The 22062-nt window shown below is 41.5% G+C and overlaps 1 protein-coding gene across 1 annotated transcript in view; it reads right to left on the bottom strand.

Moving 5' to 3' along the window:
• The window catches only part of ELMO1 (engulfment and cell motility 1), a 648319-nt gene that overhangs the window by 362243 nt on the left and 264014 nt on the right, over positions 1–22062 (bottom strand). Inside the window, exons 13-15 of the mRNA XM_004385299.2 lie at positions 19398–19448; positions 13165–13287; positions 11133–11264 (exon numbers count right to left, since the gene is read on the bottom strand). Of these exons, the coding sequence (XP_004385356.1) occupies positions 11133–11264; positions 13165–13287; positions 19398–19448 (306 nt within the window). The remainder of the gene's footprint in view (positions 1–11132; positions 11265–13164; positions 13288–19397; positions 19449–22062) is intronic.

Genomic DNA, 22062 nt, shown 5'->3' with positions numbered 1-22062 from the left:
TTTAACATGTTGCTTTCTTCTACCACCACAGCCATGCTTGAAAGGGGCCAAAATTCTTGTGGGGCTTTAAGCTGAAAGGGAAGGAGGAAGGTCTTAACCAGGGCAGAGTGCTTCTGGATCTTTTCAAATTACTTCACATAGAAGGCTAAATACTCCACCCTCTGAAGCATATCAGAGCTGCTTATAAAGAAGCATCAGGAGCCTGAGCCTGTACCCTTCCTAATGCCCATACTTTTGTTAGGAGCACCCTCTAGTGACCAGAAAACAGAGTCTACTCTAACGGGAGAATCTATTTGTGAATGTTCTTGCTCAACTGCAGAAATGGTGCTAAATAAGAAAGGGATCAGGAAAACAGGGAGCGGAAGAAACCTATTTCCTCAGCCAGTTTTCAGTAGTCATCCCTGAGATAGTTACCTAGAGTTAAAACTAATAACATTAAAAAGAGAGAAAACAAAGCTCAAGCACTGTTATGATGGTGATAAATCCCAATTAGTTTCTTTTTAAAAGTTTTCCTTTAAAATAATTCCTCGAGAAATATCACAACATTACACACTTTTCACGTGTTCCCCCATCAGGGAATAAGGCCTGATGGTGTGCTTTGCACCGTCCCAGATGACATCCACAGTAGCAGTGCTGGATCTCTGGGGGCTGAGTCTAAAAGGAGATCACTCGCCCACCTCATGCCTCCTCCCTGCCTCTCCCCCGGCTCGGGTAGAAAGGAGGACACTATATAACATAGCACATTTGTAAAATCATCAAGTAGACGGAAATGGCAGCAACAACACAGGCCCTGCAGGAAGACACAGGCAGTGGGAAATGGGGCTGCCTCTTGACCTCTGACAGTGACAACACCCCTTCTCTCAGGCTGTTCCTGCAAGCCACACTCCACCGGCTCTGACGTCCTCCTCCAATCTAGCTGCACAGGATCCGGACAGACAAAATGTGCAAATATTTAAGTGGAACTCTTGATCCCTCTCTGTACCCACCAGGGAGTATGATGAGGCTAAACCAAGGCGGAGGCCACCCCTCAAGGCCACGGAAGCACTGTGAACAGCGCGCTATGCAGGAACTCTGTGCCAGTGATTTACTCCGCTCAGATCGATGAGAAGAAATCAAAACCAACACCTGATCTTCTGTGGTTCTGTGCAGATCTTTCCAAAGCTAACTTTTCCTTTTCCAATTGTGCAGTTACAACTTTAAAGCAGTGATGGTTTCTGCACTTAAAGTCACATGTGTAAAAACATGAAGACAGCGAATGCCATATTCTGTATCATTTAGCCCAAAAAAAATCCAAGGAAGAGCCTGCACAGCCACCCGGGGTATGTAAGGACAGGGCATGGGTGGGCTTCTCTTCACCTGTAATGACCAAGTCATCTCACAGGCATGATTCCCACCTGCCAGTCAATAAAGTGAGCAAGAAAACTGCCTGAAAATGTTTGCTCAGGCTATCGACAGCCTCATAGGCAGCCCTCCTTCAGCTTCTTTCCCGTTCAAAATTCCTCTTTGTATTTGTTGGAGTGCCGGAAGGAAAGGTAGAAATAAAAGGAAAAAGAATGTCCAAGAGGCTCCAATGTTCCCTACCATTGAAACAGAAGTCTTCAAAGACACCTCTGAATGTCTAGCTCCAGAAATGGCTACTTAACCCCTTTCATGGGCCAAGTATTTTCTGTTTGGAATTTTTTGGTGACGCCGTGTTTTTTTCACTAATGGAACGGATGCTGAATCACTGTTTGTTGGTGGTTTTTTTTTTTTATTATTATTTGAAAAAAATGGCATGCCAATTGCAAGCAGGACATATCAGTTCCATGTTCCATGAAGCATATCACACACGCAGGACATATTGGTCCCATGACCCAGGAAGTGTGATACACTGGAGCCACAAAATATCTTACTCAACTTCCCAAACTATACACAAAATAATAAACAAACACTACATTTGCAGCACATAGTTGTTATCAGTTTGATTTAGAGCAGGCCCTGTCGGTACCATGTTCCATGAAGCACATCACACTCGTGGCACATATCGGTCCCATGGCCCACGAAGTGCATCACAAACTGTTTTCACCCCAAAAATAACTTATTTACTTGAATATTTCCAAATGCCAGTAACCATACCTTCCCAATAACACAAAGGAAATAGCAAACATACTTGCAAGTCTCATCTCGCTGTATGGAAGCCAGAAGACACAAAAGTTTCACACAGTCACTCCTCTGGAAAGCATCCCCTCATACAAATGGCTCTCAACACTCAAATGGGGTGCAGACCAACTTCGTTGTTTTTTACACAGCTGCACCAGTATCCGCTGCCAGAACATACTGAAGTGGCTCAAATACCTGCCAATAAACCTCCAAAAACCAAACCCACTACCATCGAGTTGATCCCGACTCATAATGACCACATAGGGTTTCCAAGGCTGTAAATCTTTACAGAATCAGAGTGCCACATCTTTCTCCCAAGGAGCCCCTGGTGGTTTTGAACCACCAACCTTTCGATCACTTTACCCACTGTTTTTTAATAAACCTCCAGAGACGGGAAATGTAACTGGGACATATATGATCCAGAGATTGTGAAAGGGTTTTAAAAGGAAAAGTTGACAAATGATTCTAAAAGATTCTTTTTACCTGGGGAATACACATCAAGACTCAGAGAGTTCAAGCTTCCCCAGACAGCTCTGTGCCACTTCCCAATAATGCTGGTTCACTGACTCTTTTTGCTGCCCAATCTGTTACTATTGTCACACATTTGTTGTTACCTGAGGTCAAGTCAGCCCCTGACCCATAGCAACCCCATGCACAAAGGAACAAGCCCTCCCCATGATCTGTTGTGGATCAGACTTTGTGATTTCACTGGCTGATTTTTGGAAGTAGATCACCAGGCCTTTCTTCCTAGTCTGTCTTGGTCTGGAAGCTCCATTTAAACCCGTTCAGCATCACAGCAACATGTAAGCCACCTCTGACAGACGGGTGATGGCTGCATATGAGGTGCACTGGCTAGGGATCAAACCCGGTCTCCTGCATGGAAATCCAGAGTTCTACCACTGAACCACCAACGCCCTAGTCACACATTTAATTATGTATATTTTTAAGCACAAAATTACATCATTATTGTTTTTACAGTCAATATTCATTTAGAGTTACCATTTGTTTACCTTCTCCAGTATATTCTTTCCTGCATTTCCATGTTAAGGCAGAAAGACAATGTAAGATGTGAGTATTTTTATAACTCACAGAAAAGACTTTCATGACAGAATAAGGAATAAACAATTGAGATTGAACATCATGAGATGTGGGTACTACACAAAAGCTCATCCGCCCCCGACAGCGGGCAGATTTCACTTTCTGGAGATGTATGAGTTGAAATCGACTGAACGGCAGTGGGTTTGGTTTTTTTTTAATAAGGAGGCCAGTTGGGCTCCTGGACCCAGGAGGGTCACAAAGGGAGGCTTTAGACGGCTCTGAGGAGCCCTTAGGGCCCCAGTGTTGGTGTTATCATCTTCAGACGTGCAGGCCTGGAAAGCAGAGCTCCGGTGAAACTCAGGACTAGGGGGTCTGGGTGTGAGCCAACGGCTGTGGTCTTGCACCAGCTGGTGGCTGTTTCTGCTCCAGCTTCACTAATTATTAGAATTTCCCAGCTAGCTCAGGCCTGTGTCTCACTCCCTGTTGGAGCAAGACTGGACCTAGAAATTATTAGGAAGGGGGCCCTGCTGCATTTCAGATGAGGGAGGGAGGGTCTGCTCATACTTGACCAGAGCACAGTGAGAAGGAGGCAAACAGTGTGAGATCTGGCTCCCCTGAGGAACGGGCACACGCAATCTCTGCCTACGAGTTCCCCTAGCCTGAATGAGCTGTGCATGGGTCTCGGGCACTGGTGATCCCACCAATGTCACCATGGGTCCCTCAGGATGATGGGATAGGCTGGGGCTGGGAGCACTGCCTGGGACTGGCCAGAGCTTCCTGGCAGAGCCCCCAGCCCACACCAGGCTCAAGGTCCCTCCTGAGTTCTAAGTGGCAAACACAGAATTTCAGCAAATGGGGATTAAAAAAAATACTGTCTTTTTTGCTTTTATGACCTATTGTTTATGGATCATATCTGTAACTTATTTAGAAGCAAAGTACTTGGATAGGAATACTATCCCAACTATGAAATCATGTCGGAAAAGAGCTTCATTTTACAAACCTCTGCTTTATCCTGTGGTTTCCAGACATGCCTTGTTACAAAACAAGGGGGACATGCACCACAAAAACTAGGAAAATGTCAATATTTAATTTCTTCGATTCCCATATATGTATTCTAGATTCTTACTAATGCTGCTCTTGTACTCCAGGTGACAGAATTACATTCTCAGGGACACCACCTTCCAGCAAAAGGGTTTTTTTGGGAATAGTGCTGACATATAAGACGCGTCTACTGCAGACTGACTTGACGTAGAATGAATTTAGTGAAAATTCCCCCGAGTTAGGGACGTCGCATTTGGGCACAGCAGCAGTTTCAAGGCAGTTTCTGGTTTTAAAAATAAGTGAATTCATGAAGGTTGAATGAACCCCTGACACTATTGCCCTGAGATAATCTTAAGCCCTAAACCAGAAATATCCTCTGAAGTCTTCTGAAAACCAAACAATAGTTTACCTTAACTAGTAATGCCTTGAGCATTGTGCTCTTTTAAGATCTATCTACATGGGATCAAATCAACAACAGCAACTTGAAAGATTAGACAGGAGACTTAGGGGGGCCAGTGAGTTTATGTTAATGGGGGAGGAACAACTTGGAAAAGGAGGGTGAGAATTGTTGTACAACTCAAAGAATGTCATTGAATTGTACACGTAGAACTGGTGAATTGATGTATGTTCTGTGTATATTCTCAACAATCATTTTTTTTTTAAATAAGTGAATCAAATCACAGTAAGTTATAATATTCTCCCCATGAATTCTTACCCTGTCCTGAGCAGTGCTAAATGATTTGCAGGTATCTGTTAACTTCTCCTTCTAACACGTGTGTGAGCTGGTTAAGAACAGGCTGTATCTTCCCACTTTACCGCATGAAGGACGTGGTGAGGAGGGGACTGAGTCGAGGACCCCTGGGAATCTCTTCTCCATGGCTTATCCCTACCCAAAAGCTCTGCAGTGACTTCAAAGGATATTTCAAATCTCTTTGAATTTAAAATTCTTTATAACTTGCCCCACACTGGCAGGGCCAACTCGTCTCTCCCCATGCAACATTGGCCACTATAAATTATTCACAGTTTCTCAAAGCACACATTGATCTTTCATCTTTAACTGTTACTATGACCTATGCATTTTCTCCTTATCCTCCTGGGACAACCCACAACTCTCACATTTCCTTATAACAGTCTGACATGGTGTCATGCAGCACTGGGCACTGTGCCAATAAAAAATAATATGAATACATAATAATCATAACATCATAATAATAGCATCTAAGTTCATGTACTGTTTACTATGTACCAGTAGATTTACAAGTATCTAATTTAATCTACACAACACACCTGCTGATAGTGACAATGATTATACCCACTTTAAAGATCAGAAAACTGAGACATGAAATGTCAAGTAGCTCACCCAAGGCACTTAGTCTGTGAGTGAGTCAGGAATCAACTCTGGGCAAATGGAATTCAGAGTCCAAGCCTAATCACTATGTTACGATCTCACAATAATTGTTGAATCCCAATAGTATTTGGATGAAGATGTTCCCTTCTGTGGTATGGGGAGAGGCACGGAGAAAGACATTTACAAACAGGCAGTTGACTTTATTCTCTGCGAGACGTACTTGGGAAAATATATAAAAATGGCACCAAGCATGGCATATGTAAGTATGTGTACGTATACTTGTGTAACAATGTGTAATGACCTTCAGTCACCCAAAAGGAGTCTCTGGGTGGTGCAAATGCTGCTAACTGAAAGGTAGGAGATTCAAGTCCATCCAAAGGTGCCTGGCTATCTACTAGCAGAAAATTAGCCATTGAAGACGCTATGGGGCACAGTTCTACTCTGACACACATGGGGTCGCCATGAGTCAAAGTTGACTCAATAGTAACTGGTATTGGTTATCACCCAAAAAGGTAGAACGTTCTCTTAAAATGTAAACATGAACTTAATTCTGAAATAGTATTTTTTCCCATTACCCTTTGCTTTTTTTCATCCCTCAAATCTTAGTCATTTTTTTCCTTTAGGACACTCTGAAAATATTAAGGAAAATGTTCATCAAAAATTTCCATTCATATTAAACAACATTATATTGTCCAGAAACAGTTTCTTTAAAAATGAGTTTATTTTTTCCATAGTCAAGCTAAAGGAATGGGGGAAAATGGCAACTAGAAAAATCAAGAGAAAAAAAAAAAGTTACCTTGTCCATTTTTAACATTTGCCTTGATTCAGGAGGGATCAGGAAAATGAACTACAGACATCTCTTTCTTAACCTTCATCCAACCGACTCGACAAAGGTAAAATTCGCAAACAGAGAAACTATAAATTTGAAATGAGGACACAGACACGCTCTGAAGGGGCTCAGTGCCACTTTCACAGACCATGGAAACAATTTTGCAGTCCTGGGTCGTGACTGTCTACAGGGTAGTTCACACACAGGCATTTCCCCTGGTTTCAAAATACACTCATTCTAAAAATAAGAATCTGCATTCTATCATATTGACAGATACATCTGTCCTTCCTTAGAAGTGCCAGTTAGAATATTACTATCCCAGACTACCCTGACGCCTGCAGTGGACCTCCAAAGGCATGTCCATTTTGGAACTAGATAATCATTAAATAAGAGATTTTGTAAGATTAAAGAGCTTCATTTTAAAAGCATGCACTTTTCTCTGTGGTAGAGTCCCTGGGTGTTGCAAATAGTTAGAGAGCTCAGCTGCTAACCTAAAGGTTGGAGGTTCGAGTCCATCCAGATGTGCCTTGGAAGAAAGGCTTGGTGATCTACTTCCAAAAAATCATCCATTGAAAACCCTGTGGAGCATAGTTCTACTCCAACACACGTGGGGTCGCGATGAGTCAGAATTGACTTGATGGCAACAGGTTTGGTTTTGGTTTTCTGTGTTATAACTTACCAGACAAGCTATGTAGCCACTTTAGATTGTGATTTTGGAATTATTTCATCATAAAAATCTGTTCCATTGGGATGCAGTGCAGAGGAGTGCAGGGTCCCTCTGCTTCCTCCAAGGTGTTGTGGCTTATTATCCTTTAACAAACTGTTCCACCTGCCTTGTTGGAGCAACTACCCTTTCTACTTTAGAAAATGTACAAAGCTGCCTATGATTTCTGCACTCCAAAAAGGAAGGGAGGGAAGTAACATTTGCCGAGCGCATCTTCCATTGCAGGCACTGTGCTCGTCACTAAGAGATGGTCTCACAGGGTCCTCAAAACAACTTTGAAATAGACAAGTAGCTGCCCAGTTTCACAGGTGAGGAAACTATTGCCCAAGTAGGTTAAATACCCAGCTCGCTGGCCCACAGCTTGTCAGTAGGAAAGCTGAGATTGAAATCTAGGCCCACTCTCCCCCAAACACTAGGTATTTAACACCTCCTGGGCATTGCCTAGGAGCCCTGGTGGCGCAGTAGTGAAAGTACTCAGCTGCTAACCAAAAAGGTCAGTGGTTTGAAGCCACCAGCTGCTCCGTGGGAGAAAGATGTGGCATTCTGCTTTCGTAAAGATTTAGTCTTGGAAACCCTATAGGGCAGTTCTACTCTGTCCTATAGGATCGCTATGAGTCGGAATCAATTCTAAGGCAGTGGGTTTGGTTTTTTGGTTTGGGCATTGCCTGGGTGGTACAAACAGTTAACATGTCACCTGCTAACCAAAAGGCCTCAGATGAAAGGCCTGGAAATCTTCTAAAAAATCAGCCATTGAGGACAGTTCTACTCTGACACACATGGGGTCACCATGAGTCAGGATCAACTCATCGGCAACTGTAAATCTGGGCATTATCTACTTGGTAGAGGTGAAATGGAAAAAAACAATCTTCATCTTGTGAACTGAACTTTTCTTCATAGAGATTCAAAAGATGAGCCATATATCAAATTACTCCTTAAGTTCAGTAAGCAGTTAACAGGCAAGGTTATTCCTCTTTTCGAAGCACACAGAAAATGTGGCATCAAGATTGCTTACAGTATGGAGAGCTTTCGCAGCCAGACTCTTCATCTATTCCGTCAGCTTCCAGCGTTTCTGCAAACCGGCCTCTAGGTGGCGCAATGAGCCTGTGATTCCGTTGACTGATGATCCTAGCTTTCTGGCTCGTTGGGTGGGTACTCAAAAGCGAAAGTATCTGCTTGTCAAAGTTGTTGTATCATTTCCAGCATTAGAAATCATTACTAGATAGTCTTCCCAATTTTTCAAGTCTCTGATGCAAGAATGTGGCCTGGGAGAAGTTGCAGGGGAAAGACTAACATTTTAAACTAAAAAAGAACCACAGAAAAATAAAGGGCACCAACACTCTTTTTTTTTTGTTAGTCTCCATGTCGCTCGTCCAATTGACTTTCAAGTTCTTGGGGAGGGGGCCACATACCTGCTACAGGTCTTACAAACATATCAAACTAATTTTCAGTTAAAAAAAAAAAAAAAAAGCATCGTTCTTTATAAAATACTCATGAAGCAGAATACTCATCAGACACTGAAAATTAGGAGTAAGATATACCGTAATACTAAATTGTGGAAGGAATTAACAATAATGTTGAGACAGACGGAACTAGATCGAGAAAAATTACTCAGGCTTTGGCTCATGGAATACTCCGGTGATTTCACACAAGAACAGAGCTTAAAAATAAAAAGAGAAATACTTCATAGGCATCCCACCCTCATTATATGTGCCCTTCATAGAGACCTGGAGTTCCCTGGTGGTACAAATGTTTAATACGTATGGCTGCTAACTGAAAGGTTGGAGGTTCGAGTCCACCCCGAGGCACCTCGGAAGAGCACACATGGGGTCACCATGATTTGGGAGTGACTTGACAGCAACTGGTTTAACTGGTTCAGAGACCCAGAACCTGTAATAATCAGAATGAGACTCAGTGAGTCCTGCTAAGTGTTCATTTCCTTCTCTTCTCAGTCCCTCACACAGCATGGCTGGAAGAAGGAATGACACTGTGTCTGCAATTCAACCGCCCACAATGAAAACCACAAGGACTTGGGACAGACAGGATGAATCCTGGTAGCAGTGCATGTCAAGAACTCCGGTCACCACTTAATACGTAGTCCCAAAGTGCCAGCAATACATGTAGGGGCAGAAAGAGGAAGACAAAATTGCAGTAACACAGGCATACGCTAGAACCAGGTTCTCAACCAGAACAGGGTATCAGAAGCACCTGGAATCTTTGGAAATAACACGCCCTGCAATCTCCCCTTGGCAATTCTGCAGTGATTTCAGAGTAAGAAAGAGCAGGTAATGTGGATATATATGCCTGCTCACCACACAAAAGGAAAATCCGGAAGGAACTGTAAGTGAAGTATAAAGTGGATCCCATCCTTCTTCCCTCTAACTACATTTCTGTTTAAAGGATGCTGCCTTTTCCATTTAACATTTCTGTTAAAGGATGTGCGTGAGAGCAGGGCCAGCACCATCCACAAGCCAGGGTCATCCACAAGCCTTGATCGTCAACACACATCAAGTACAGGAAGCCTCACCTTGTCCATCAGTCATGAAACTTTTGCCAAAATATTTAAAAATCAATTCAACTAAAAGATCAAGTGGAATGTCAAAGTCCCAGTCTAGAATATGAGGGTGTAAACCTGATGCCATAGTATTGCTATAAAATAAGTTGTAAAACTGAATTCAGTGTTCAATAATCTTATTGGAAAAGACATGTTAAGGCTAACTGTAAAAATAATAACTTACCAGAATGTTAGGTTTTTTTTTTTTTTTTTTTAAGTTTAAGAAATACTATTGAAGAGAATAAGGAAAAAAAAAAGTCACTCTGATCCACTGCTGGTTGAAGTGGATATTACTCAATGTTTATGGAAAGCAATTTAGCAATATCAAAAGCCTTGAAAAACACATACCATAGAAATTACAGTTCCACAAATTCATCCCAAGAACGTGATTATGGGTGTGTGTAAATACTGGGATGCAAAGATGTCAATTTTAGAGATACTGGTAATTTCATAACACTGAAACATTCAACAAAAGGGCTTGGTTCAATAAACTGTAGTACATTAAAAAAAAAAAAAACCTCTTCAGTAATGAAAAACAATACATGTTTACTGATATGAAAACATCTTCAAAGAAAATTCCCATGGAAGACAAGATTCCCGAGTAACACATAAAACACAATATCATTTTTGTAAAAACATGCATGAATATATATATATACATATATATATAGGCATGAACATATATATATACATATATAATTCAAGGAAAGGGTATTTCAAGTTACAAAATAATGCCTGGTGATTTCTAATCACTGAAGCTGAAGTCTTGTTTATGCCAATTATGATGCAGGTTTAAATGGAGATCCAATTGTATACCCGCAGAATTTGAGATTAGATCAAGGTCGCTCGGAAAGGTGATGGTGATTAAGGCAAGAAGAGACTACAAGTAGAAACCAAAACAGCAGTTACATTCAGGGTAAGCTGTGTCCTGATCTGCAAACTGAAAACAACAACAAAAAAATCTAACATTGGTAGCAAGACAAGGCTTTTAGGAAAAATACGAATTGCATAAATCTCAAAGTAATTAAATGCCAGGTACCTCTCAGTTAGATTCTGATATAAAATCAATGGATGGGATTAATTTAACCAGAAACTCGATGAAATCTGTCCCTATTGTCCCCATCATACATTTAATTCAAACAGAACCTTAAGCATCTTGTTGAGTGGATTTAGTGGATTTAATGAAGTCTAGATACATTCCGGGCTAACTACTCTTGGTTACACTTAATCAGAACTGAATAAACAAACTCAGTATTAGTCACACTGGTGCAAGTTCTTCCATTTCACCGAGTCCAGAAGAGATTTTCATGTGATCCTGTTTAAACCAGCTAAACATCTGGAGAATGTGGAAACTATTCTGTAAGGCGCAAGAGGACCACACGCTCAGAGGAGACATCAGCTAAGAGACTGAGGTCAGGCCCAGGGATGTTGGAAGGAGTGAGCTTATGCAGAGGCTACTTACAATGAAGCCAAGTTTTTTATAATCCCGGGTGTACATGGATTTGCGTTTCTCCATGCTGCCGCTGTTGTTATTGGGTTCAGACTCAGCATCAAAGGCAATTCTTCGAAGTTCAAATATGATGTCCCTCTGAGCCTGAATGGGTTAGGAGAAAAAAGTAAAAGGGAGATCAGCTTTCATTGCCTGACACTACATGCACTCCGTCTTTTCCCAGGTTTAGATGAATCACTGCATTCAGGAAAAAGAAAAGCAGATAAAATAAAAGGCAACCAATATTTAAGTTAAGGCTTTGCACCCTTGTCCTCCTCCTGGCACAATCCTTGCTGGTCAGCTCTGGATTTATTCCACAAGTAACCTCACAGCGGAGTCTTTGGGAGCGCTGCTATGGACTGCCCAGTGCTGTTCTGAGAGCCACAAATACGACGGAAGGGTTGGGGTTAGAGAAGCTCAAGTTAGAGAAATGGGAAGAAACAAAGTGAGAGACCCACAAGGTTTATGAATAGTATTCACGTTACAAAGGGATCCCTATCTCCACTAGAAGTGACTTCACAGAAACAAATCCAGAATCCAGTACAAAACTAAGAGGAAGGGTTTCCAAATAGGGAGGTTGTTCTGCATTCGGATGCATTGCTCTCCATCACTGGAAGTAGTAAGATGACCACAATCTCCTCTCTCTGGACTGACTACATGTGGCCTTGCCAAAAACGTGGGGCACGCTAGATGGCCTCTCAAAGCCTCCCCATCGTTCTTAATCCTATGGCCCTCTGCCATGAATGAACTGCTGCGGTAATTACGCACTTCACATGTGCAATTCACATCTGCAAAAGATCAGGCCCTCACATGCCAATAATGAGTGTTTTCCTTCCCAAAGCTGCAGCGCTATTTAAGTTGAAAATGTGCTACAGCAGGGCTCCCAGCTGTTTCCCTTCACTCTACCCTCACACAGTAAAGCTCCCAAAAAGTCCCATGAAAGGAGGATAACCCTTCATGTACAATAGCTGGAGTCCTAGCAGGGAATTACAGCAAATGGTCAACCAACAAAAATGCAAGCCCCGAAATCAGTTTAACCTGGGACCCCATCCTTGCCACCATCACTGGAAAATGGAAATGACTTCTGCAGCCTGTAGAAGCAATACCACACCAAGCTACCAAGCGGCCCTAGTTGTCTGGGAACTGAACTCCAAAGCCATTACCATTCAAGGTATTGGGACCAAGGGCCAAGGTCTGTGGCCATGTGACATCAAGCTTTCTTATCAAAAAAGGAAGAATATGCATGTGTTTGGGGCCAAATCAAAGAGTCATTTTATTTTATTCTTTTGTTGTTAACTGTCATTGAGCTGGCCAGTGATGCACGGCAATCCCACATACAACAACAAAACACTGCCCGGTCCTGTGCCATTCCTACGATTGGTTGCAGATCAGACCATTGTGATCTATATGGTTTTTATTAGCTGATTTTCAGAAGTAGATTGCCAGGTCTTTCTTCTGAGTCCATCTTAGTCTGGAAACTCTACTGAAACCAGTTCAATATCATAGCAACACACAAGCGTCCAGTGACAGATGGGTGGTAGCTGTACATGAGGTGCATTGGCCGGTAGTCAAACCTGGTCTCCCACATGGAAGGTGAGAATCTTACCACTGAGCCACCACTTCCCCCTTTCTAATTTGATCCTAGATTTGCCTAAATCTAAAATCCATATCTCCAAGTTATTATCATCTAATAACTCCTGGTTTCACGGTAAAGTAAACAAACCAAACCCATTGCATTGAGTCGATTCTGATTCATAACAACCCTCTAGCACAACCCTATAGGACTAGAATTGTGCCATAGGGCTACCAAGGCTGTAATCTTTACAGAAGCAGACTGCCACATCTTTCTCTCAGATGTGTTTGAACCTCCGACCTCTCAGTTAGCAGCCAAGAGCTTTAACCACTATGCATCCAGGGCTCCATGGTTTCAGGGTAGCCCAAGAAAAAAATTTTAGTGACACTTTCTCCCCATTGTGTGCTTGCCTTGCTGTCTACCAGCACTCACCTGATCCTGGGGGTCCATCTTGGTCATCATCCTGTCTTCCAGGAGGTTGAAAGTGAGCACCTGCAGCACATACAGCTGGTGTGCCATTTCATTGTTGATGGCCCGCTGGGCTCGAATGACATGCTGGGGAGGCAATTCACAGACAAAATTAATGAAAGGAAAAGAAAGAATAAGCAAACAATGAAAGCTAACCTCCATCATGATGCCAAGTAGAACCTCAGAAGTTTTCATTTGGGGCACAGAGGTTGTGGAATGGCGGAACCACCTTCAGAAGAAAGGTAGAGATACAGAAGATTTTGCGGCTTTCTTTCCCACTTCAAGGCCCAGGAAGTTTCCTGCTTTTTAAGCCAGAAGCTAGGAGAAGACCTACTGTGTGCAGGAGGGAATGGACGAGGGGAAGGCACTGGAAATACACTGGTGAGTTCAGCCATATCAATCAAGAAAAAGGTGTGACCCCAAAAGACTCCATAAGAAAACTACTGGAACTACTAGAAAGATTCAGCAGAGTAGCAAGATATAAGATAAACATAAAAAAATCAGTTGGATTCCTATATGCCAATAAAGAGAACACAAAAAGGAAATCAGGAAAACAATATCATTTATAATAGCCCCTAAAAAAATAAAATACTTAGTAATAAATCTAACCAGGGATGTCAAAAACTTATACAAACAAAACTAAAAAACACTACTGCAAGAAACCAAAAGAGATCTACATAAATGGAAAAATATACCATGCTCATGGATAGGTAAGCTCAACATTGTAAAAATGACAATTCTACCCAAAGCAATCTACAAATACAATGCAATCCTGATCCAAATACCAACAACGTTCTTGAAAAAGATGCAAAAACTAATCATTAACTTTGTATGGAAAGGGAAGATGCCCAGGATAGATAAGTAAACACTACTGAAGAAGAATAAAGTAGGAAGACACGCACTACTTGACTTCAGAACTTATTATACAGCTACAGTAGTCAAAACAGCCTGGTACTGGTACAACAACAGAAACACTGACCAATGGAATAGAATCGAGTACCCAGATGTAAATCCTTCCACCTACAGTCACTTGACCTTCAACAAGGGCCCAAAGTCCATCAGATGGGGAAAAGACAGTCTTTTTAACAATCGGTGCTGGCAAAACTGGATGTCTATCTGCAACAAAATGAAACAGGACCCATACTTCACACCATACACAAAAACTAATTTAAATGGATCAAAGACCTAAATATAAAGCCACAAACTATATAGTTCAAAGAAGAAAAAACAGGATCAACACTAGAGGCTCTAATACATGGCATTAACAGGATACAAACCATAACCAACAATACACACAAACTCCAGAAGATAAGCTAGATAACTGGGATCTTCTAAAAATTAAACACTTATGCTCATCAAAAGACTTCACCAAAAGAGTAAAAAAAACCTACAGGCTGGGTAAAAAAAATATTGGCTGTTACAAATCAGACAAAGTTCTGATCTCTACAATCTACAAGAAAATCCAACACTTCTACAACAAAAAGACAAATAATCCAGTTAGAAAATGGGCAAAGGAAATGAACAGACACTTCACCAAAGACTACATTCAAGTGGCCAAAAGACACATGAGGAAATGCTCTCGATTGCTAGCCATTAGAGAAATGCAAATCAAAACCACAACAAGATACCGGCTCATCCTGGCACGAATCAAAAACACTGGAAATAACAAATGTTGGAGAGGCTGCAGGGAGACTGGAACTCTTATGCACTGCTGGTGGGAATGCAAAATGATACAACCATTTTGGAAAACAATATGGCGCTTCCTTAGAGAACCAGAAATAGAAATACCATATGATCCAGTAATCCCACTCCTAGGAATATATCTTAGAGAAATAAGAGCCGTCACAAGAATAGACATATGCATACCCATGTTCATGGCAGCGTTGTTCATAATAACAAAAAGATGGAAACCACCTAGATGCCCATCAACAGATGAATGGATAAACAAACTATGGTACATACACACAATGGAATATTACACAACAATAAAGAACAACAATGAATCTGCGAAGCATCTCATAACATGGATGAATCTGGAGGGCATTATGCTGAGTGAAATAAGTCAATCACAAAAGGGCAAATATTGTATGAGACCACTACTGTAAAAACTCATGAAATGGTTTACACACAAAAAGAAACAATCTTTGATGGTTACGAGAGGGCGGAGGGTGGGGATGGAAAAACACTAAATAGACAATAGCTAAGTGGTAACTTTGGTGAAGGGTAAAACAGTAGACAGTACTGGGGAAGCCAGCACAACTTGTACAAGGCAAGGTCGTGGAAGCTCCATAGGCACATCCAAACTCCCTGAGGGACCGAATTGCTGGGCTGAGGGCTGTGGGGACCATGGTCTCGGGGAACATCTAGCTCAATCGGCATAACACAGTTTATAAAGAAAATGCCCTACATTCTACTTTGGTGAGTAGTGTCTGGGGTCTTAAAAGCCTGTGAGTGGCTTTCTAAGATCCTCCACTGGTCTCACCCCTCCGGGAGCAAGGGAGAAGGAAGAAAACAAGATACATGGGAAAGGTTAATCCAAAGGACTAATGGACCACAACTACCATGGCCTCCACCAGACTGAGGTAGTAGATGGTGGGTGGCTACCACCACTGACTGCTCTGACAAGGATCACAACAGAGGGCCCCAGACAGAGACGGAGAAAAATGTAGAACAAAATTCTAACTCACAAAAAAAGGCCAGACTTACTGGCCTGACAGACACTGGAGAAACCCCGAGAGTATGGCCCAGTAATGAAGTCACTCCCAAGACTCACCCTTCAGCCACAGATTACACAGGCACATAAAACAAAACGAGACTAATGGGGCACAACAGCCCAGGGACAAGGACTAGAAGGCAGGAGGGGACAGGAAAGCGGGTAATAGGGAATCCAGGGTTGAGAAGGGAGACTGTTGACATGTCATGGAGTTGTTAACCATTGTCATAAAACAATACGTGTACTGTTTAATGAGAAACTAGTTAGCTCTGTAAATCTTCATCTGAAGTACAATAAAAAATAGAGAAAAAATTTTAATAAGAAAAAAAAACAAATAACGTAGTTTTAGCCACTTAGAAAAAAAGAAAAAGAAAAAGATGTGCCTGAAATGGGAGTATCTTGTGAAGAAAACTGTGGGTTTCTAGAACAGAAGCATTCCTTACATACAGCAATAGAATACATGTGGTGCATAATTACCCTTAGCAATTTTTGCCATCATCTTACCCTAGGACTCTCTCTGACAGATTGGTCCCACTTCCGGGCTTCCAACCAGTTCGGTCCAGTTCGAACCCCTGCTGAGAATTTGCCCTTCCACCCCAGATATACTGAAATCACAATCTACTCTTTAACAAAATCCCAGGTGATTCTTACATGTAATAAATTTTGAGAACCACTGCTCTACTAATGGCTCTCAGAATTGGTCCCTAACCAGCAGCATTAGCATCCCCTGGGAACTTGTTAGAAATAGAAATGCTCAGCAGTGGTTTGAACCAGAATGAACCGGTTCAAAGCCCTGGCCCATTTCTAACTGGGGAAACATTTTAAAAACAACACACAAAAGCAACGTATGTATCAGGTTTGCAGCTAATTCCCTGTGGAAACTATACAGGGACCACTGCCGTTACAAAGCAGTGAGCCAGTTCATGCGCATTACTTTACTCACCTGTTAACAACTGAATGAAAAATAAAATGACCCTTCCCCATAGAAACAGAACTGAAAATGGAACAAACGTAAACGGAATGGCAGCAAGACTGGATTCATGAGCCTCTGCTCCCACCAGATCTGGGTCTTGAACAGATAGTTGCCACAAATCCAAGTAACTGAATTAATTCAATTGCCATTATTAATTAATTGCCACTAGTTAACTGCAAATAATTAATCGCCAAATTTAACTAATTCAACACCTGGACCTAACAGACATCCTCCTTGGCAGTGACCACAGCTGTTCCTAAATCATGCCAAACAGCCAGGCAATGAGGTGAACCGACTGTTCGAACCAGTTATTCTGAACGTGCTAGACCCCACAACGTCTTACGGTCTCAAGACCTTTTCCCTGGATGCTCCACTGTTGCTGTTCTGTGGATGGCTGTTACCTGATTCTAAACGACAGTTCAGTGTCAGCCAGAGCTTCCCTGTATGAAAGACTATGCAGTCTTCAAGAAAAAAATGACCTTACAGTCAGGGCTGGAGGAAGTCTAGGCCCTTAGGGTGCTGCCTAGGTGCCCCTGATCTGGCATATACCGGGACTCCATGCCCTTACTGTGAGCACCATGCACCAACAGCTAATCAAAGAAGGGGGTGGGGGGAGAATGAGGGCTAGAAATAGGAAGGTGGAGGGGACAGCATAATACAAACTCGCTGAACCAAAAGGATGGAGGGCAGGGGTAAAAGGGGAAGATGGAAAGCAAATTATGGGATCAGTGGGAAAATCACACTAGGACGTCATACCCTTCAATCTTCAGAACAGAATGTTAACTGGCAGTACTCATTTAATGTACAACGTGTATGGATATCTATGTAGCAACCCTAAAGTATCTGCACTCCAAGTTCTTACCTGACTACCAACCCTGAACTGCCGGCCATCAAATTCTCATAAAAACGTCCCACTGATGTTTGAGACAAGGCAGCTCAGTCATTACACCCACTCATTTCTCTGGGCATTCTAAGCTCAACTCCATACCATGTTAATAGCAAGAGGAGGGTAAGACCTTCTCAGCTCAACTATTTCTAACCCTTCATCTCCTCATTCCCCTCCTTGCACAAACACCTTCACTGAACTACAATTTAATATTGTGGCTTCCATTTTTATTGAGAGCCAGTATAAAAAATAACCATAGGATAAATCCTTCTGCCTTTCCTATAAAACCATAATTGAGCCTAGAATCTGTTAGTTTGGTCTTCTAAGACCTATTTCAGATTCTAATTCCAAGAGAAAAATGTTCACCATCCCTGAAGAACTGTTTTTACCAAACAATGAAAACTGCACTCACATGTTTCTCTTTATCTTTGACAACTGGGAAGCTTAAAAATCAAACTAGATGACAAATTGTAATCATTACTATTGGCCTTGGGTTCTAGAACATTTATTTCCTTTGTCCTCATAAGCTTTTAATTTTTAATGGCCTCATTACACTGGAATGTGTGTGTATATATGTGCATGTTTGATTATAAGCTCTCCTTTGAAATGAGAAAATTTTTGTTTTTAATTTTTTTTTATTGTACTTTAGGTGAAGGTTCACAGAACAAATATTTTCTCATTAGGCAGTCAGTACACATATTGTTTTATGACATTGGTTAACAACCCCACGACATGTCAACATGCAGAAGTCATTTTAAAAAAAAAGAAAGAAACCCAATCACACCTGCTTCTTTCAGCCCTTGGTTAAAAGTCAAGTAGCAGATGAGGCCTCAGGAAATCTTATTATCTGATATATTTCTACATGTTTTTAAACATTCACAATGAAACCTTTAGAACTTCTTTTTCACCCAGGTTTAAGGTCATTTTATCATGGCAGTTAATGAGTGGGTTTCATGTATGTCTTGCCTGCCTTTCTCTTGCAAAGGGGCCTAGGAAAATGATGACCAAAATTTCAAGACTTCTCTCAGGACCTATAGCTCCCTCATTAAAGAGAGTCAAAGCTCAGACTGGTGGATAGTTTTAAGTCACGGAACCCTGATTTCTTTGTTGTTGTTAGTTGCCGATGAGTCGATTCCAACTCATGGCAACCCCATGTGTGCAGAGTAGAACTGTGTTCCAGAGTTTTCAAGGCTGTGACCTTTCAGAAGCAGACTGCCAGGCGTGTCTTCCAAGGCACCTCTGGGTGGGTTCAAACCACCAACCTTTCGGCTGGCAGTCAAGTGCTTAATCATCTTCACCTAGATCAGACTTAAATGCAAAGCTAAAGCTGTGGTTAGTTTAATAAACCCGTCCCACTGACAGAGATTTCCAACTTGACCTGCCAGAATGTGTCTCATTTTTCTTTTCTTCTAGAGCATTCCCAAAGACTTCTCCCACCCATCCTATGAGGCAATTCCTCATGGGAAAGCCTTATTTATTCCAATTCCAAAAGCACACTTCTTCCTCTTTTATAGCTCCTACTGCTTGCCACAAAACAAACCACAAACTAAGGCCAAAAGAGGAGAAAAATAAATGCACCAGGCCATTCCTCCCCAACAAAGCGGTCACAGTACAAAGGTACTCACTGTTAAAATGATGGAACGCAGTTGTTTCTGAGCCAAAATATTCGCCATCTCCTGTTGGAACAAAAACAGCCACACAAAGGCTTGGGTTAGAAAAATACATTTCAACGGGGCCAAAAATGACTCTGTCCTGGGGTGTGCTTCACAACTGTATATCAGCAGTATTTCTTAGGAAATAATGAATTCAAACAGGCAGTTGTATTCAAATTGGTTTTGAGAGTTCCATTTAAATCACAAAGCCATGTCCAAAAGCAAAGGAAGGAAATTTGGCACCTCTCCAAATTTTGGAATTTCCCTCCTTCCAGAAAAAAAGGTAAGTGCTGCATAAAAATCAAATGTTCCAAAGAAAGCAATGGTTCTCCATTAGAAAAGCATATCAGCTTTTATTAAACTATCTATGCACAGAAGGAAACCCTGGTGGCATAGTGGTTAAGTGCTATGGCTGCTAACCAAAAGGTCGGCAGTTCAAATCCACCAGAGGCTCCTTGGAAACTCTATGGGGCAGTTCTACTCTGTCCTATAGGGTCACTATGAGTTGGAATTGACTCGACGGCAATGGGTATGCACAGAAAGATTTTATCAAGCACCACAGGCCTGCACCAAGATGATTCCAATATTAGAGAACCATCGCTTTGAAGATATAAATCTTCAAAAAGCCATTCTATCCTGATCTGTACAAACCCAAAGAGCTAGTAGTACAGTAAAACTAAACTATGTATGTGAACGGAGTGGAGTTTCAGAAAAGCACAACTATCTGGGCAGGTGCTAAGCTACAGAGCAGCATTGTGAGGCTTCATTTCTGTAAACTGGGCTTTGTGCTTTGGCCTATCCGGCATAGGGGATCCGGGGGTGTTTTTAATAAATGAAATTATTCACAGACTCTCATTCTAAGTATTGACAAATAGATAGCAAGGGAAAATTCAATAGCTGGGCACAGTTTGGGTGCAAATATTCAAAAATAAAAATACTGCTCATATTCAGGAAAGTGTTTGAACGTTGTTTCTGGAGGGGATTGGTTTCACTACTCTTACTGAGTAGAGAAGAAACTAAGCTACGATTAAAAAATACAACTCTGAGCTCTATCAAGGTTAAAATAAACTTGCAGAAAGCAAGGAGAACTGAGAACACAGGGAGGAGGAGCTACGGGAGGGACACAAGCAGGGTGGACAGGGGCAGATGGCAGGGAGGCAGCTGGGGGGCAGGCCGATTTTATGCCCACATAGAAAACATGGTTGACTTACAGTCAGAGGACAATCAAGGATGTCAACATTGCTCTCTACATCAACCTAACGGTGTCACCGCCACCACAGAAAGGAAAGGCAAGCAGGAGAGAAGAGGGGTAGAAATTCAGAGGACTCTGTTAGAGTTTGACAACTTTGTTTCTGTGTCCCTGCTGACCCACTCCATTGAAGAGAAGAGTGAATTAATACTGTAAGCAACCCTATACGACAGAGTAGAACTGTCCCACAGGGTTTCCAAGGAGCCACTGGTGGATTAGAACTGCCGACCTTTTGGTTAGCAGCCGAGCTCTTAACCACTGCACCATCAGGGCTCCTCAAAAAGGCTAGATGGCATTAAAGTCAAAATCCAATACTAAGTCCTCTTCTAAGCTTTTGAAAACAAGAAAGCAAGGGTAATGACACAGACACAAATTAAATGGTTATCCAGCAGGAACGTGCCTTTCTACAGGGCTTAGAAAGCTTGCTTTCTTCCTGATCTAAATGGATAGGTCCAGTTTTTCGTTGAGCAGATAGCAAACAAAAGGTCCAGAGGGTATTGTAGTTCTTTTAATTTCTGTTATTTTATAAACTAAAATTACTTCCCCATCAACAGAAGTAAGTTTCGATTAAAAAAAAAAGAGAAAATTTATCCTTCTCTGTGCCGTGCCTATTATATCCTATCAATTTATGAGATTTTAAAACAAGTGAGAAGGGAGAATATACTTCCAACATCTACTACAGCAACTGTAATTACCTATTTACAACATTTATTTATGTGGGTACAGCAAGGGCATTATCTTTGTATTCCAAGCCCAGAGCACAATGTCTGGCACAGAGCAGAAAATAAATGTTAGATAAAGAAATGGATAAATATATTATACTACCCTCCCGAAGAACAGGAGTTTGATTAGAGAGAAAACAGAAGTCCATGGATTTTTTTTTTCTTTTTGTCCAGTATCAAGGAATTGTTTCAGTAAACCTCAGAATCTATGGGGAATGGTTTATAGCTTTAAAATGACACAAAAGTATATACAGACAGAGATATTGACATGGAAAGAGGTCTACAAAATATTTAGATTAAAAAGCAGTTTTAAAACACAGTGCATATAGTATGTTCCCATTTGGTGAAGCAATGATACGTGTAGAGAGCACGTTCAATGAGCAAAGCAGGAAGTGGTGCCATGAAAGTCACAAAGTAGTGAGTGATTGCAACGGTTCTCTCTGGAAGGGCAATGATGGGAGTTTTTAAAGCGTCTTCCTTTTGAATCTGTATTTTCTGATTTTTCTACCCAATCTTTTAATTATTATTTTTTAAATAATGCTTATCAAAACCATAAATATTTGTAGAGAAATTTGGAACGGATCTCACCAAAATATATGCCATTAAAATGGTAAACTGAGTAATGGAAAATAGTTGTAAAGAAAAGGATCTGTTTGTCCACTGAACA

This window comes from Trichechus manatus, unplaced genomic scaffold (assembly GCF_000243295.1).
Source record: "Trichechus manatus latirostris isolate Lorelei unplaced genomic scaffold, TriManLat1.0 scaffold00137, whole genome shotgun sequence".
Taxonomy (NCBI): domain Eukaryota; kingdom Metazoa; phylum Chordata; class Mammalia; order Sirenia; family Trichechidae; genus Trichechus; species Trichechus manatus.
The sequence above is the reverse complement of the archived record's forward strand: the minus strand, read 5'-3'. Positions and strand labels throughout refer to the sequence as shown.